Source organism: Symphalangus syndactylus, chromosome 9 (genome assembly GCF_028878055.3).
Source record: "Symphalangus syndactylus isolate Jambi chromosome 9, NHGRI_mSymSyn1-v2.1_pri, whole genome shotgun sequence".
NCBI classification, from domain to species: domain Eukaryota; kingdom Metazoa; phylum Chordata; class Mammalia; order Primates; family Hylobatidae; genus Symphalangus; species Symphalangus syndactylus.
Genome location: NC_072431.2, coordinates 35,668,394 through 35,686,676, shown reverse-complemented (window position 1 = coordinate 35,686,676; position 18,283 = coordinate 35,668,394). Strand labels below are relative to the sequence as shown.

Here is an 18,283-nt window from a genome sequence, read left to right as displayed (position 1 = left end):
GGGGGCCCTGGGCCAGGCCCAGGAAACCATTTTTTTCCTCCTAGGCCTCTGGGACTATAATGGCAGGGGCTGCTGTGAGGGTCTCCAACATGCCCTGGAGACATTTTCCCCATTGTCTTGGTGATTAACATTCAGCTCTCTGTTACTTATGCAAATTTCTGTGTCAGGCTTGATTTCTCCCCAGGAAATGGGTTTTTCTCTTCTATTGCATTGTCAGGCTGCACATTTTTCAAACTTATATGCTCTGCTTCCTCTTGAATGTTTTGCCACTTTGAAATTTCTTCCACTAGATAACCCAAATTATCTCTCTCAATTTCAAAGTTCCACATATCTCTAGAGCAGGGCAAAAAATCCACCAGCCTCTTTGTTAAAGCACAGCAAGAGTCACCTTTGCTCCAGTTCCCAACAGGTTCCTCATCTTCATCTCAGCCCTCCTCAGTCTGAACTTGATTGTCCATATCACTATCAGTATTTTGGTCAAAGCCATTCAACAAGTCTCTAGGAAATTCCAAACTTTCCCACATTTTCCTATCTTCTGAACCCTCCACATCTCTAGGAAGTTCCAAACTTTCCCACATTTTTTTGTCTTCTTCTGAGCTCTCCAAACTGTTCCAACCTCTGCCTATTACCCAGTTCCAAAGTTGCTTCCACATTTTCGGGTACCTTTACATCATCACCCTACTCCTGGTACCAGTTTACTGTATTAGTCTGTTCTCACGCTGTTGGCAAAGACATACCTGAGACTGGGTAATTTATAAAGAAAAGGAGGTTTAACGGACTCACAGTTCCACGTGGCTGGGGAGGCCTCACAATCATGGCAGAAGATGAAAGGCACGTCTTACATGGCAGCAGGTGAATAGGGAATGAGAACCAAGCTAAAAGGGTTTCCCCTTATGAAACCATCAGGTCTCATGAGACTTATTCACTGTGGTGAGAAAAGTATGGGAAAAACCATCCCCATGATTCAATTAATGAAGCTTAAATTAATTATAACTTCTCTAAGACATACTTACCATCCCCATGATTCAATTATTTCCTACTGGGTCCCTCCCACAACATGTGGGAATTATGGGAGCTACAGTTCAAGACGAGATTTGGTTGGGGACACAGCATCATGGAGGAAAGGAGTCAGCAAGAGTAAGTGAGGCAATCCTGGCTGACTGCCTCCATTTATTTGCATTAGCTCTTGAGAAGGTAATCAATGTGAGTGGGTGGACAAAATTAGGGAGCTCATTGACTTTTTCCATAAAATGCATTTGGAAATAATCTATGTAGTGCTCTGATTTTAAAGAGCATTTGAACTCAGTAGTTTTGGCCTGGTTTTTAAAGAAGAAAATGGGCACAGACTGGAAGAAAAGACTGGGGAAGGACTTCAAGGGGAGAGCAGGGAATAGGAATATGTCTCGAAGGCTACACACCAAACCAGAAACTGTGAGGAGGAGAGGATAGGCCAGTGACCAGCCTAAGCTAGAGTATCTCCAGTCTTTATTAGAAATGATAGAGATGAAATTGAGATGATGAAGAGAAAACCCTGCCAGCTCACTTCAATGTTAATGTCATATTTTGAAAATCTAGATTAGAAAACTTATAGTTTATTAAGCAAGAGTGAAACGGTATGTAGCTCTTTTAGTTGTTTTTTTTTTTTTTTTGAGACAGGGCATCACTCTGTCACTCAGGCTATAGTATAATGGTACGATCTCGGCTCACTGCAACCTTTGCCTCCTAGGTTCAAGCGATTCTTGTGCTTCAGCCACATGAGTAGCTGTGATTACAGGTGTACCCCTCCATGCCTGGCTAATTTTTGTATTTTTAGTAGAGATGTGGTTTTGCCATGTTGCCCGGGCTGGCCTTGAACTCCTGACCTCAAGTGATCTGCCTGCCTCCATCTCCCAAACTGCTGTGATTACAGGCATGAGCCACCACAGCTGGCCAGATTCTTAATTAAATTTTTATTTTGAAATGAAATTCCTTATTGTAATTTTAGTATGCGGAAATAAGAGATGCAAATTTTACTTCTAAGGGCACTTATATTTGGAGTAAACTGAATCTGCAGTTCATATGACATACAGTTGTTTGTTTTTTAATTCTTAGGCACCAATTGGTTATTCATGTTGTCCTAAAAATTTTGATATGTTTTTAAATGTTTGCTAAAATCTTACTACATGTTGACTTTCAGATTTCATATATTATCTGATAACAACCATTTTTTTAAAATTAGGCTGATAACAACCATTTTAAAAAAATAGAGGTGGCTCACGCCTGTAATCCCAGCACTTTGGGAGGCCAAGGCAGGTGGATCTCCTGAGGTGAGGAGTTCGAGACCAGCCTGACCAACAGGGTGAAACCCCATCTCTACTAAAAATACAAAAATTAGCTGGGCATGGTGGCAGGCGTCTGTAATCCCAGCTACTCAGGAGGCTGAGGCAGGAGAATCACTTGAACCTGGGAGGCTGAGGTTGCAACTAGCTGAGATTGTGCCATTGCACTCCAGCCTGGGAAACAGAGCTAGACTCCATCTCAAAAAAAGTAATAAATGTAAAATAAAATAAAAATAAAAATAAATCAATCTCTGTTGATATAAAACCGAGATTTTGTTGTTGTAATGTTACCAACTGCACAAGTAAGCATAAATATTACAGAACGTGGAGATTAAGTAGGGAGTATTAAAGGGAATCATGCTACCCGAGTCCTGGGTGTGCTACATGTGCTGAGGAGTCAGGAGCTTGCTGAGGTTCACAGAGACAAGCCAAGACTTAATGAAAACAAACCAAAGTGCCATACAGTGGTAAGATGTAAAAGGGAACACTTCCTTTCTGTTACTACAGCTTTACCTACCACAGAAGATTGAGTGTATGTTAGGCAATTATAACTTGAATTCCTTAAAAAATCAGATCTTTACAGCTAAAAACATGTAGCTTGTTACAAATAACAATTAACAAAAACGATAAACACAACCAGTCGACGTGACATCCTACTAGTGGCTATCACAGTTTAAACAATACATATGTGAAGAAATGCCAAGGAAGGAAATAAATTTTAGATTATACCAAGAGACAAAACCCAATAAAGAGGAATGTGTACCTTTGCATGATCACAGATTTTAGCTCTGAAACACTCATAAGTATATATATATATGTATGTATTTATACCTTATAAAGTATTTATATATATAAATACTTCTGAATATATATATAATATATTATATATAATATATAATATACAATATAATATATAATATACAAATAATATATAATATATATAATATATATAGTGCAATCATGGCTCACTGCAGCCTTGACCTCCCGGGATCAAGTGATCCTTGCACCTCCCAAGCACCTCTCAAGCAGTTGGGACTACAGGCACCCACCACCATGCCCAGCTAATTTTTGTGTTTTTTTGATAGAGATGGGGTTTCATCATGTTGCCCAAGCTGGTCTTGAACTCTTGGCCTCAAGCGATCTGCCGACCTTGGACTCCCAAAGTCCTGGGATTACAAGCACGAGCCACTGCACCTGCCCTTTGTGATATATTTAATACATACACTTGCTAGTGTGTTATTTCCTCTATGAAAGTTTCTCTGCTTGAGGACAAAGTCCAATCTTCTATTTGTTTTTTAATACATTCAGAGTTTTCCAGTTTGAGGACCTTTTCCAAAAAAATTCTTATCTAAACGTTAGACTTTTTCCTGTAAAGGTGAGACAATGATGTCTGATGTTGCAAGTATTTTAACTGTGTGATAGATGAACTGTTGTTAAGCTTACCAAGCATAGTAATAATTATAATTAATGAATTTTCGGAAGTAATAAATTTAAATATGAAAGCATTAAAATCCCTTCTGTATTTAGAACTTCCATGATTTTTCTCACGCTGCTCCTCAGGATAGATATCTCGCTCATATTCAGAGAAAACTTCTTTTTCTAAATACTTTTTTATGAAGGAAACATAATGTGATATAATAGTAAGAAGTGAAGTACTTATTCAGGGCTTACTGATGGATGAGATTAATTTAGAGAAGAAATATAAATAGAAGCAGACTAATCATGAGTATGTGAGACAGTTTCCACATGAGCTATTATGCAGAAGGTACCATTTTGGGTGAGGGTTTGTGTGAACTCCTCTGAGGGCAGAGTTTATTTCAGTTGTTGGTTGCTGAGAGCTTGAGGGCCCTGCCCTCTGTTCTTTGTCTTACTAAGAGCATGCTGACCTGACTGATTACTTCATATCAAGCCCTCATTCTTGGAATGTTCTGTAGAATAATCGTATTTGTAATCCCTGTAGCACAGTGCAGCACACCTTTATTTCCTGGTGCATGGTTTTGCTGGAGCTCAAAAGACAGAGTTGTTATTTCAAGGACAACATATTTGCTGAGTTAGATGGTGATGGCTTCCACAAGGATGCTATTACCTCTGAACAAGGACACATTTATTCCAACATTGGAGCTGCCTATCATGAACCGAGTCTAAAGATAGCTTTCACTGATGAGCATTTGTAACCTTTGGTGTTTTTCACGTGGCACTCTGTAAAAGCTCCAACAACTGTAGCTCCTAACATTAGGAGGTTATGAGTTCCAATTAACAGTCTTCTGTTACCCGTACATTTAAAAGCCTAACATTTTGATGCCTTTATTTTCCTTTCTGTGATTTCTCCTAAAGATTAAAGAAATGATCTAACAAACATTTGTTGATTACGGGGACATGATGATATATAATAGTTCATTCTCACCTAGTACAAACATAGAGATTTTGTACCCTGCCCTTAATGAGTCTCTTATTTGCTGCTTTGTGTTTTTAGATGACTAAGAATGGCACAGTAGAATCAGAAGAAGCCAGCACTCTTACACTGGATGACATTTCTGATGATGACATTGACCTGGACAACACAGAGGTAGATGAGTACTTCTTCCTACAACCTTTGCCAACAAAAAAACGAAGAGCTCTGCTGCGTGCCTCTGGAGTGAAAAAGATTGACGTGGAAGAAAAGCATGAACTCCGAGCCATCCGCCTCTCACGAGAGGACTGTGGCTGTGATTGCCGAGTGTTCTGTGATCCAGACACGTGCACCTGCAGCCTGGCTGGCATTAAGTGCCAGGTAAGGGTTGGGATTTCAGGGCATCCAAAGACAAGACACTGTCTACCACCCCCTAAGGAGGCAGTCATGGTACCTGTAATGAAGCTTCCCACATGTAAAAGAAAATGCTGTGGCAAGGCAAGACATGTAATTCAGGAAGAGAGAAAGACATAATTCAGGAAGAGAGAAAGACATAATTCAGGAAGAGAGAAAGACTAATTTAAGGACATTCATGGGAATACATAAAATGCTTATACATAAAAGATATAATCTGAAAGACAACCCAAGTAGCAGCTGAGTTAATTAAAATTATTTTATCCTGGATTCTTGTATTATGTCACCTTATTTCAGCTTTTTACCAATATTGAAGGAGATCACGACGTCCCTAACACTGGAGTGTGTATTTTCTGATCCATCCATGGGATATAAAATGATGACTGATTAAAGGTGGTTGGATTAGTGGAAAAATTACCAGATTGAGACTGCAGAAAACAAAATTGTGCTTCCACCTTTGCTGTTTGCCAACTATATGAAATTGGCAAGTCAGGCCCTCTGGGTTACTTTCTTTATCTCTAAAATGAAGGAACCGAACTAGGTCAGGGGTTGGCACCCTGTAAGTTCGCAGGCCAAATCCGACCTTGCCACATGATTTTATAAATAAGGTTTTATTGGATCACAGCCACATTTTTTTTGTTTACATATTGCCTATGACTGCTTTCTTGCCCCTACAGCAGAATTGAGTATTGTGGTTGCCGCAGAACCCATATGGCCCACAAAGCATAAAATATTTACTCTTTTGACCTCTGCAAATAAAAAGTTTACCAACCCTTGATGATTGGCAATCAGATAATTTCCTGGTCCCCCTTCATTTATAATTTCATTGGTGCCCTATGATTAGTGTCACTATTTTATGCAGAAACTTGGCTTTTTCAATAAGGAAAGCAACTCAGGTAGGCAAAAGAAGGGGGCAGTGCCTATCTGCTAAACAGTTGCTTAAGATGGATTCACAGAAAAGAGATTCATGGGTAAAAAAAAAAAAAAAAATACAGATACAAATTCTGGCTCTAATATCTGCTATACCTTTTACTGCGGCCAAGATGATTGTATTAGAATAGTCTGCCTTCTCTTCTTTAGCATAGGAAATTCCCTGGCAGGATAAGGTGACAAGCAGAGCAAGTTTTTTTCTCTTGCCTATATTCTGGTCTGCATACAGATTAATCTGTGGAATCTGAGACAATTGGCAAATCTCTCATGAATACCCTTGGATTGTCCAGAACTCCACCTCTCACCTGAATGAAGAGGTCAGCCCAACACTTGTTGAACCCAAACACTCTATCTCCAGTGTCCAATCACCTAAATAGTTTTGGAATATTGATGAAACGTACATGCCCTTCCTTCAAGAAGATTGTATCTAATGGAATGGGGAGGGAAGGGGGGATTCAGGACCTAAACACGTGAGTCCACCAGTCGTAGTCATGAATGTTCATATCCATTGCAGTACTGCAGTACAGTACACACGCATGCACCCATGTACCAAGCACCCCAAACAATAAGAAGGTAAGCAAACAAGAGCAAATTGTGAGGTTGCATGATGCTAAGTCGTGTAAGTCCATTTTATAATAAGCAAAGGGAAAACCACCTTTATAATAAGCAAAAGCAAAAGGAAAAGTTAGCATGGGGTACATCATATTAATAGCACGTGGACAGGAGTACAGTATGTTTGCTTGTTTAAAATCAGGCACAAGAGCTGGGGTGCAGCAGAAAGAAAAGGAACTTGGGGGAAAGACAGGAGCATTGAAAATATGGGAGCAAAATTAAAGAAGTGGAGGGAAGGGAAAGTGGGGAATAGAGAAAAAAGAGGAGAAAGCAATGGAGTGGGTCAGTGAACTGAAAATACACACTTATGCCCATAACCCATTTTTATTTTGAATATAGGTATAAAAAGCAGTTAACTCTTATGTTTTAAGCCCTCACTTTCCCCTTTTCATTTCTATTTGAAGTTTGGTTGTCATTTGCTCTGGCATATGTGGAATTAAGTGGATTACTTAATTCAAAGAAGTTGCAGAAAGGTTCTGGGCGTTTATTTGGTTTGTAATATTTCCATGGTGCTAATCTGTGTTCTTCCTTCCAAGGTGGATCGTATGTCTTTCCCGTGTGGCTGCACTAAAGAAGGATGTAGTAACACAGCAGGTAGAATTGAATTTAATCCTATCCGTGTTCGGACTCACTTTTTGCACACAATAATGAAACTTGAACTGGAGAAAAACCGAGAGCAGCAAATCCCCACGCTGAATGGCTGCCACAGTGAGATAAGTGCTCACAGTAGTTCTATGGGCCCTGTTGCTCACTCCGTAGAATATTCAATCACAGACAGTTTTGAGATTGAAACTGAACCCCAGGCTGCAGTGCTGCACCTGCAGTCGGCTGAAGAATTAGATTGCCAAGGAGAGGAGGAGGAAGAAGAGGAGGATGGGAGCAGCTTTTGCAGCGGAGTCACAGATTCTAGCACGCAAAGCTTGGCACCTAGTGAGTCAGACGAGGAGGAGGAGGAAGAAGAAGAGGAAGAGGAGGAGGAGGATGACGATGATGACAAAGGAGATGGCTTCGTGGAAGGTTTGGGCACCCATGCCGAAGTTGTCCCTCTTCCTTCAGTTCTTTGTTATTCTGATGGCACCGCCGTTCACGAAAGCCATGCAAAGAATGCTTCTTTTTATGCCAACTCTTCAACTCTGTATTACCAAATAGATAGCCACATTCCAGGAACTCCAAATCAGATCTCTGAGAACTACTCTGAAAGAGACACTGTCAAAAACGGTACCCTTTCGCTGGTGCCTTACACTATGACCCCGGAGCAATTCGTTGACTATGCCCGACAAGCAGAAGAGGCCTATGGTGCCTCCCACTACCCAGCTGCCAACCCCTCTGTAATCGTTTGCTGCTCCTCTTCCGAAAATGATAGCGGTGTGCCCTGCAATAGTTTATATCCCGAACACAGGTCCAATCACCCTCAAGTGGAATTTCACTCATACTTGAAAGGCCCCTCCCAGGAAGGGTTTGTCTCTACATTGAATGGTGACAGTCACATTTCAGAGCATCCTGCTGAAAATTCTTTGAGCCTTGCAGAAAAGAGCATATTGCATGAAGAGTGCATCAAATCACCCGTGGTTGAGACAGTCCCTGTTTAGTAGCTTAAATTATTCTAGGACCAACTCTTCTCCTTTTTAAGGCACTGTATTTAGTTGGATTTCCTGGGCTCATCATTGTTTAAACTGAAGACCAAGAAAACTTGGACGGCGGTTAATCTTCCAGACTGTATTTTGTTTCTTCCTTTCTAGCCACATGACTGTGGCATTGCACAAATACAGTCTCTGTAGGGATTTTAAAAGATTTCAGACTGTTTTGATAGAAAATGCTAAATTTTAAAATGCATATCTCACAGTTGCCTACCTGTCAAACTGTGTGAAACCTGCCAATCTGTGTAGATCAGAGCTCCAAACTTTGGATTATCGGGCCTGTGCAAGATTGTTAACTAAGGCTGGGAAATAATAAGATTTAGAGTCCTAATTTTCGATATATCTGAAGATAATGGTGACTTTTTAATGTAAAAGTAATTATTGTAAGAAAAAGATTTAATTGTTCCATGTGTATTTTATTTATGGTAGTGTAGAAGTCATGTTTTGATGAAAATGAACAGTCGCATGTTCATTCAAGCTGAAGATGCATAGCTAGTTCCACAGAGCATGCCCACATGGATTGCATCTGGAATCCATTCACGTTTTTATGATCATGGCTGATCAGATTTGCAAATTCTTAAGGGTGAAATAGGCCTATTTTTGCTATTTTGGACAAATAAATGATTCTATATGTGCAGGTCCTTACACAGTTTTCTCTAAAGTTAAGAGTTAGGACAATCCTCTGGGGAGAGTCTAGTTTACTGCCCTCCCTCAACTGACTCCAGAGATGGAGGTAGAAGGAATTGCCTTTCTTTTTTAAACAGAATCATCTTGGTTCTTAGCTTGGACAGCACCTTTAAGCTCTACCCCCTACATCAAAATGCACTTTAGTGCCCCTTCACGGTACCTCGTGTGGGGTGGGGACTGAGAACTCTTTGAGATGAAAAAATTTAAAAAAAATTAAAAAGATCTTTAACTATTATAAGGTTCATATAATTAATATAGAGGAATCATCCAATGATACTTATGAAGGGAAAATGACCTATTTTCCTTCACCACTCTGAGGACCTAACTCAATAAATGCAGAGGAGGCTGAGGAAACATGGAAGAGACACGACCTCAGCAACCAGCCTTTTCTCCAGCGTGATCAATCCATCTCTACAAAATCAGTGTATAATGAGATTTCCACTTAGTGACTAGCTGATTGAAGGGGGGCCTCTACCCAAATACTCAACTAGGCCTTTCTTTTCTGAAGCATTTTGATTTGTCTTGCCTGGGACAACTAGCAGAACAGTCCAGAATGCATTGCATACTTTCTAATTACCTCACATTCTCTTATTAAAGAGAACAGATAGAAATAAAACATGCACTCCCCACCTTTAGATTACCTGCACTTGGTTCGTCGGAGGACTTCTAGGATCCCGTTTCCCTGTAAATTAATTTAGGTAACTAAATAGTGTAATTCTGCCTTTTTTTTTTCCAATGCAATATGACTATGCTAAACCTGTTTCACATTTTTGACCTTCTATTGTTATATCACTTCACATGTTTTATAACTATTTGAAATGTGGACATGACTTGCTATTCAGTGACTGCATCGCTACTTATTTTTTATGTCTTTTAGACTTGGGTGTTTAGAATTATGGATATAAATATATTGTAGATCTCAATTTCTAAAAAAAATTTTATTTAATTGAACTCAAAAATGCTTGATCTAGAGAAAGTCCTCCAATGGAAAAGTTTCTACTAAAATTTGTTTTGGGGAAAAAATGTTTACTTGGCAGCTCTTCCACTGTGCAGTTGGTTTCTGCCCCTTCTCTTCCCCCTTCCATTGGGCCAAATTTATAACCATTAATATTAACATGAAAAGAGCTTTGGGCTTGTCTTTATGTAAGTTGCAGTAATGAGAGCAGGGTTGTTCCTTTTGAATGGCCTTTGGGCTAATCAGAATGAGGATTTGTTGAAATCTCAAATATATATATATATATATATGTGTATATGTGTGTGTATGTGTATATATATATATATATATATATCCCACGTTGTCTGCAAAGTGACAGTTTTTAGTGCTTAATCTTCAAAATTTTCCCCCTACTGATACAATCTAAAGAGCACAGGCCCAAAGAGAAAATGACAAGGGGCTATTGTTCCTTCATTCAAGCACATGAAAGGATCATGTGTACTGTATTTGCTGGACCATTACAAGCTCTTGAAGGATCTGCTTGTGAAGTACTCTGAGGTTATTCTTGGAACACAGAGTGTGGGAGAGTGGGGAAGAGCCAGCTCCAGCCTGAGCAAAGCTGAAGGGTAGAATGACAGTCCAGTTTCTGAAAAGAGGTATTTTAATTTTGGTTCAGCTTTATTTGCCTAAGACGATATGAAGCCTGCTTTTTTATTTTTGGCTAGGTCTTTGTTTCCTAGCTTTGTTTCCAAAAGGATGCTTAATAAAACAGAGGTTTTTTTTCCCCTATCCATTCGTCCGGGGTAGAAAGTCACTGCCCTGTAAGAAGAATTAACCTTCCAATCATGACGGCTTCTATTCCAACTTTTCATATACCTGACTAACCTGTAAACATCTCCCACAAACCATATACACAGGCTACCTATTAAAACTCTCCCATATACCTAACACATACACATGCACACACATACAAAATATATGCATATCACACACTTAGAGAATGACAGATTTCAGGCAATGGCCAGTAGTCAGTATTGAGTTTTTCTGACCCCAGAATCTGGTTGGGCTTTATGATCTAAAAAAATGTGGTTTAGAAAAGAGGATAATTGGTAAAGCTGTAGTTTGAAAATATCAGGTCAAAGTTGCAAACATACTTATGATGGAATCATTTCATTGTTAGTTCCTTTCCCAGAAAAGCTGAGAGAGCACACTGTTCCATCTGACTTTTTTTTCCATTAATAGCCGTTCTGTTCAACAAAGAACTGCCCACATGCCAGGAAAGTGCTACAGTCCTTCTAAGCTTTTAAAAATGGGGATCAAGCTACATGCAGCCAGTTGGAATACTTAAGATCTTTATGCCAAGACACAATAACCTGACTGGCAGCTGTTGTATTGCCTCCATAGTATATCTAGCCAAACTGTAGTCTTCTTTGACACACAACTTTTTAGTCATTCACTATCAATTGCAAAGCTTCATGCTCCAGCCCTGGCTATTCTAGTACCAGTCCTATACCTTTAAATGGGACTTAATTCCCAGTTATAATCCTGGCCAAATTGATTTGAAAGACAAGTGGCTGAAGCAGCTTGCATCTCCTTTGTCATTCCCAATTTCCTTTGGGAGAAAGAAGTCAATGAAAGAGATTTACTTAAGTTTTTCCTCCTTATCTCTTGATCATTAATTATTAAGACACGGGTAAAATTCATTTGTCTCATGTCTTTTGGTTGATTGAATAATATAGTTACTTTTTGAAAGCCCATCATTTCTTTGTGATAAAACCATTTTCTCAATATGACAGCCACATGTAAAATGTGAAACTAATGTTTCTTATTATGTTTAAAATCTTCACAATCATATATGGCCCTGCAATACTCCCTGAATCCCTCCCCTCCAAAAAAAAAAGCTATGAGTTGCAAAAACACTAGTTACAAATTAATCAAGAAACAGAGAGATTATGTTAAGTGGCTATGTTCTTTAAAATTTTACACTCTAATGGATGACTTCTAGGCAAAATTTTGGTATGATTATCATTAAACAGGAAAACATACCATGATTTACTTTCTATAACTTGCTAATCACTGTTTCTTTTATTTCAATTTTCGACATTGTTGCACAAGTTTATGACTCTTTGGTCTTTATATTCAAAATTTATTAAGTATCAATTCTTTCAACAAATATGTACTGAACACATGCTGTGTTAGAACAATTGTCTTGGGTAGTAAAAAGAGGAGAACACTACAAATTCTAATGGATAATGTTAATGAAGTGTGGCATGAAATAATCAAGCTTTCTCAAATCCTCTTAATATGTGATTTTATCAAGTGATATTAGAAAAACTGACATCAGTTCTTGTCTAATTATATGTGAGCTGCAACTAAAAGATGCTTCCTTTTCCTAAATTAATAGAACTCACTGGATCGTCTTTCATCTCTCTCCCTCCATCAGAAATGTATGAATTAAATCTCGACTCAGCTAGGACTGAATCAAATGAAAAAGAAATTTTCGATTAATTGATTCTTCACTGTTAGACCTATATAAGTGATGCTAAATTTACACCAGCAAACTCCTATCAGACAGTTTCAAGGAGGATTTAACTCATGCATAACCCAGGAAACATTTCAGGAAACTTTTAAGACAACAGTGTGGAACACAATCACTCTTACTTCTGTTTATAAAAAGCTCATCAAAATAGCAAAATCCTGTTGCAAATTCCAAAGACATCACTTTGCAGCAGGTGGAAAACAGAGAGGTTGTTAGACTCCATCACTTTCAGCTGGAGTTACAAACCATCAAATTAGCAGGTGGGAAATTTATATTCTCAGAAGCCAACAGGAGACTGCCTTTTTTAAAGGTGTCAAGAAGCCTTCTATTTCTCCAAATATAACTCAATATTTCTCTTTAAAATGGCATCTCTGCTCCTTATTCTCTTGATGACAGTTTGCAGTGCCATTATAGCCAGTGTATTAAATACCAAGCTTTAATGGGAGGCACCTTTGTGCTTTCAAAGGCAAGACTTGTCTGTAATTTTAAATTAGAACTGTTGGTTGTATTCTTACCACAACCAAAACCCAAAGTTTAAAGGCTTGATTACTCTATATTAGACCTAATATTCATATTAGGTCTAATATGAATTTTCAGCTTCTGATTGCATTACTTTTTCTGAAATCTAACTAGTGCTGGAATAACAAAAATGCCTAAGCCAAAATGCTGTAGCTCTGCACCAACAGCACAGCTCATCAGATGTTTTCTACAGTAGTAAAGAATTTGATTGACTTAATTGAATATCAGCAATTTAAATACCCACTAGAATTATGGAAGTATCAGAGTGGAAGTGAAGATGCAATAAAAGCTTAATAAGTGGTGGTGTCTTCCAGGAATTATAAAAAAAAAAGATGCACAGCAGAGCTAAGCTAGTTCTTATTACATCATAAAGACTAGAGTTACAAATGGCAGCCCCAAACCTAGAAGGGGCAGTTACAATGTGGACACGCTTTCAGCCCAGTTGGTGCTCACATCTGCTGACCAACATTCATATCAATTACATTTTTACTGTCTATAAGTCATTTGATGCTTTAGAAAATAAAAACACACACCTACAGCATTCTAAAGAAACTATTTTGTTAAAAAATTTAAACACATTTTATATTAAAATAAGTGATCAATGACTTTCATGATTGTCAAAAGTAAAAAGTGCAGACATTTAGAAAAGCTCTTCTTTCACATTTTACCTAACAAATCAAGATATTCAATGTGAGTCCTTAAAACAGTCACTTCTAAATTTTATTTTGACTCCTTTCTTGGCTTTTTCAAACTGGACCATGAGACCCCCTTCCTAAACAACGCAGATGTTTTGTTTTATTCTTTTTTTCCAGAAATTCAAGCTGAAACATTTGATATGACCTGTGTTTTACCTAGTGATCAGTTCTCAGGCTAGTCTAAGTCTGTGCTGTCTTGGCATGTCTTGGGTTTCCTATCCTGAGAGTGGTAATGCCAATAGAATGATGGGAACCAGGAGAGTGAATATGACCAGATTCAAAGCCTAAAACAGTATGTTTCAGTTTACTTTTATATGTAGATTTTTAAAATATTCACATCTTGTCTGGAATTTTAGTAAATACAGATACTTGTTGTATCCATGGGAAATGAAGTCATTTCAAAGATGTAAGTCATGTTGGTGACTACTTTCTTTTACTTGTGATAAATATATCACTATACAGGGTAATTGCTTTTATAAATTTGATCCTTTGCATTGGCTTATAATTCAAGAAATGTCAACTTCACTGTGCCATCTTATGTTATCTCTCATAAAAGTTTCTGGCAGGACTAAAGTTTCAAAGGAATGTGATAGAATTTATTTTGGATAACATTTGTATTCAGCATGCTAATGATGTAATTCCTCTCTTTATCATTACCACGATGATAGTTAAGTTCATTCGTTAACTCATTTTAGTGACATGTGAGGCCATTTAAATATTTTTAAGATAATGTATATTGATTAGAAAGAGTTAGAAGGAGATAAATTTATGGTAGAAATTAGCCTTGCCATTGTCTAAGTTAATTTATGTGAGCTGGTTGAACAGTTTTAGTTGTAACTTTAGAGTAGCTTCTTTGTTAGAGTATCTCTTTCCTTTCTCTTTTGGTTTTCTCCCAATATTTTTATCTGTCTTGCGATTATCTTAAAAGGTATTTATTAGTGAGCATTTGGAAGAAAATTGACTTAGAAAATGTCTCTTTTAAATTTATCTAGGTACTTGTATCACCAGAGACCTTCATCAAGTCCTACTGCCATACTGGATAAGGCCACTACCCCCCACCCTTCTTGTCAGGGACATGGCTTCCTAATAATGGTTTTGCTGTTGTCTCTACATAGGGGACCTATGGAAAAGGAGTTTGAAATTTCTACCTTTGTAGTACATTATATCCAATTTTGTTTTGCTCCTCCTTTTCATGTGGTCACCAAGTTTTTTTCCTTAGCCATTAAGAAAGCCACCCCTCTTTAAAACAAATTTAAAGATCTATATACATTTTTGCAACTTTATTTAATAAAAAAGAGAAGAAAAAATAAAATCTAAATCTCAATTATCCTAAAGTGGAAAAACCTAAGTATCTAACATAGGAACTTATTGCCTGGTTGTTGTTGTTGTTGTTGTTTTTTAATTTATTTAATGTTGATCCTTGAGTTATTTAATGGTATCCAAATGATATCTGAAAGTGATTGATTTTAAGATGTAATAGTTGTCAAAGTCATTTCATTTGGGTCTCAAACAAATAAAGCCCACTGCCATGGGTTACCATCTGAACCCTGATTCATTAGGCACTCATCATGCCAAATGGGGATCTCAGAATAGTTTAATCTTTTCAAAAATACTCACAATGGCCAACTGTGTGTGAATAATGGAAAGTCTGAGATTCTTCTGTATTCTTCAAATTTTATGGTCCTGAGACTAGGAGGGATCTCCAGAGGTCATATGGCTCATCGATCTACCACCAGGGAAGACTGTCACTTAGGCATGCCCAACAGGAGACATCGCCATCTATTCTAAACATCTCTAGGGAAGGCAGTTTCCTTGGCAACACAATTCAGCTCTCTTAGGTTTTCTCACAATAAGAAAATATCTTGGCCAGTCTTTGAGGGTTAGGCACCTGGCAACAGTTGTGATGATTTGGGCCATCGTACTAGGGGATTCAAGGGAAGTTGGGTTTCCCCCTGCATTTGGTGATTACTACGTTAATATGTGATCATCCTGTAAGTCTCCTAAGAAATCAGATTTTTAAAGAAAGACATGGATTCAGAGACAATGGTCTGTAACATGACCAGCTTTTGACAAATATGGCTGTACTAGGTTTTCATTTTTGCTGTTGTTGTTGTTTGTTTTTGTGATTGCTCTTATGTCAGTAGGTAATGTCAGGAAAAGTGACTGTTTCAGATCCCCAGTGACAAACATCAGAACTAGGATCAAATGACTTGACTTTAAAGCTGTTCCATTTTCTAAGAAGTTACAATTACAAAAAATAAGCATTTTCTACATTCTTACTTCTAAGTAATGACCTTCTCATTAATCTTTCCTTGGCTTAAAATGACAAATAAGAATCCAAAGTTTTTCCACTCCTCCTGTGGGAGATAGGAGTAGTTGTGAAGAGTCTGATGGAATAAAATGACTCCAGAGATTTACACAGCCACCATTTGATCCCAGCCTTTGTCCCTGTGTTATTTAAACAATGGCTTCCTGCTTTCTCAGGGGTCAGGAAAATAATTTAAAAATTTGTCTTCTTGACAAGGCCTGAAAACGAAGGGAGGTCTCCTGGAGAATGGTGATTTTACTGGTTACATCACTTGATTCAAGCACTCCCTGGAGCTTTCAGAGCCTTTTTTATCTGCTCAGAGTTGACACCCAACTCAGAGTCAGAACTCACCAGAAGATGAGGAGCACCCCCGAAATCAATGTTTCCTTTCTCCATGGGATTTTTTTCAATCTTGGTCCAGCTGCATATCTCCCAAACTCGGATGCTCTTGTGAAATGACAGCCACATCAGTGTGGTTACTCCCTACAAATAACACTAGGGGGAAATGACCTTTTTTATTTAAAAAAAAAAAAAAAAAAGGCTAATGCTATAGAATGATCGTGTAAAGAATGTTGAATAAAATTTGGCCCATGTTTTAATTGACTCTAGGCACCTCTATTGAAATAAGTCTGAGGCATAGTTTGTGAAACATGTTTCAAAAGTGTTTGATGTATAATAAATGCTAGAAATTTACAGTACAGAAATAGTAAAAAAATAAAATAAAAATAAACCTGTAGATTACAGCTCTGTTCCTAAGAACCTCAGCCTTTATTGTGTCTTAGTAAAGTTGATCTGCTTTATTTTTAGTTTATTGAATTTCTGGTGTACTAGCCTCTTAAGATAGAACTATTAATACATATGTGCTGGTTAATGCCTGTTTATGCAGAAAATGGCACTTTGTTCTTTCAGTGTGTTTCCCTCAGTGTCACAGGGTATATCAATCTGATAGATCATTTGACATTCGTCAAAAATACATGTTTCCCATTTTAAAAATATGTATAATTGGTTGCATAGACATATGTCACTTTTTGCAGTGTCTTCATCTTGATCATAGTTTTAGACATCAACTATGTCTCACTTTCCAACTGCCATAGAAATTTGGTACATTTGCAAATTCTGGTGGAATCTAGTGAGCTGAATGTATTGGTAGATCAAATGATCCAAAGGACTTGGGTGTTATCCTTCAGTCTGTGTTGAACCATTCAGATATTGGGAATGGTCCTTCCACAAGGGAAGTCTTTTGAGAATATTTGTTTTCTTATTTTTTGTTTGTTTGTTGCTGGCAAAAAAAAAAAGTGACTTTAAAAACTCAGAAAAGCCACTGAACTGTATTTTGTGACGTTATGATTAGTTTTATCTTTCAACTGATTTTTATTGTTACTTTTACTCAATATCAACAGTACTTCAATAAATATTTATTAATTATGTTCAACCTAATGACTTAAAACAGTTGAAAAGGAGGAAAATCAACTCCAGTCCACACATACAGTCATGTTACACTAAGATGTCATGTTGTATGTCACACAGTTTCTAGATTGATTTCTCTTGTGTATAAGTTATAACATCAAAAATGCCAAAGGGTATATAAAATAAGCTACAATAATATTCAACAGAACTTAACCTGGACCTTATGTTGTAATAATTTATTCATATTAGCTGTAGTCTTCTGTATTTATATTTTCAGTATTTATTATGAATGACATGGAAATTCGTGTATTTATTGTGGCTTTTTATTGCAGTGTGTATATATATATAACAAATAAGCATTTTTAAGTCTTATCCTTAAGCTTCTTTTATTAGTGGCACTTGTATTATGCTGTACTTTTTATTACATATTGTACAATATCTTGTCCATTTGTTTGCAGCAGAGTAAAACCGGTTTCTAAGTTGTAGCTACTGTTGCATTTCTGTTGCCTGTTGTGTAAAACCTTTGTTCTTACATCCTGAGCTGCAATCCGTTACGCTGTCCCAGCACACACAAGGATACCTCCCTTCCACTGTGTAACAGATAAGATTCTTGAAAAGTTGTGTGTGAAGCCACTTCCTGTGAAATGGTTCATTACACTGTCATTTCAAATATGTGTTAACTTTATTAGGATTTATCCCTAAGTGAAGATGCTTATAGCACTTTATTTTCTCAGCTATTCAACCCCTTCATCAAGTGATGATGTGTAAACAAACACAGGGGCCAGAGGAGAACTCTTTATGTAAATGAAACTTGGAGGCTATTTTTACAAGGACAAATTCAATCTCTTGTAAGTAGTATCCTTTCACTTAACTGCTTAGTAGTATTTTTGTTTT

General features: G+C 37.6%; 1 protein-coding gene across 4 annotated transcripts in view; it reads left to right on the top strand.

The window, feature by feature from the left end:
* CSRNP3 (cysteine and serine rich nuclear protein 3) overlaps positions 1–17,874 on the top strand; it is a 215,760-nt gene extending 197,886 nt beyond the window's left edge. For all 4 annotated transcript variants that reach the window (XM_055291926.2, XM_055291925.2, XM_055291927.2 and 1 more), the window contains 2 exons: positions 4,792–5,088; positions 7,200–17,874. In XM_055291926.2, the coding sequence (XP_055147901.1) occupies positions 4,792–5,088; positions 7,200–8,252 (1,350 nt within the window). In that variant the 3' untranslated portion in view covers positions 8,253–17,874. The remainder of the gene's footprint in view (positions 1–4,791; positions 5,089–7,199) is intronic.
* The last annotated feature ends 409 nt before the right edge of the window (positions 17,875–18,283 follow it).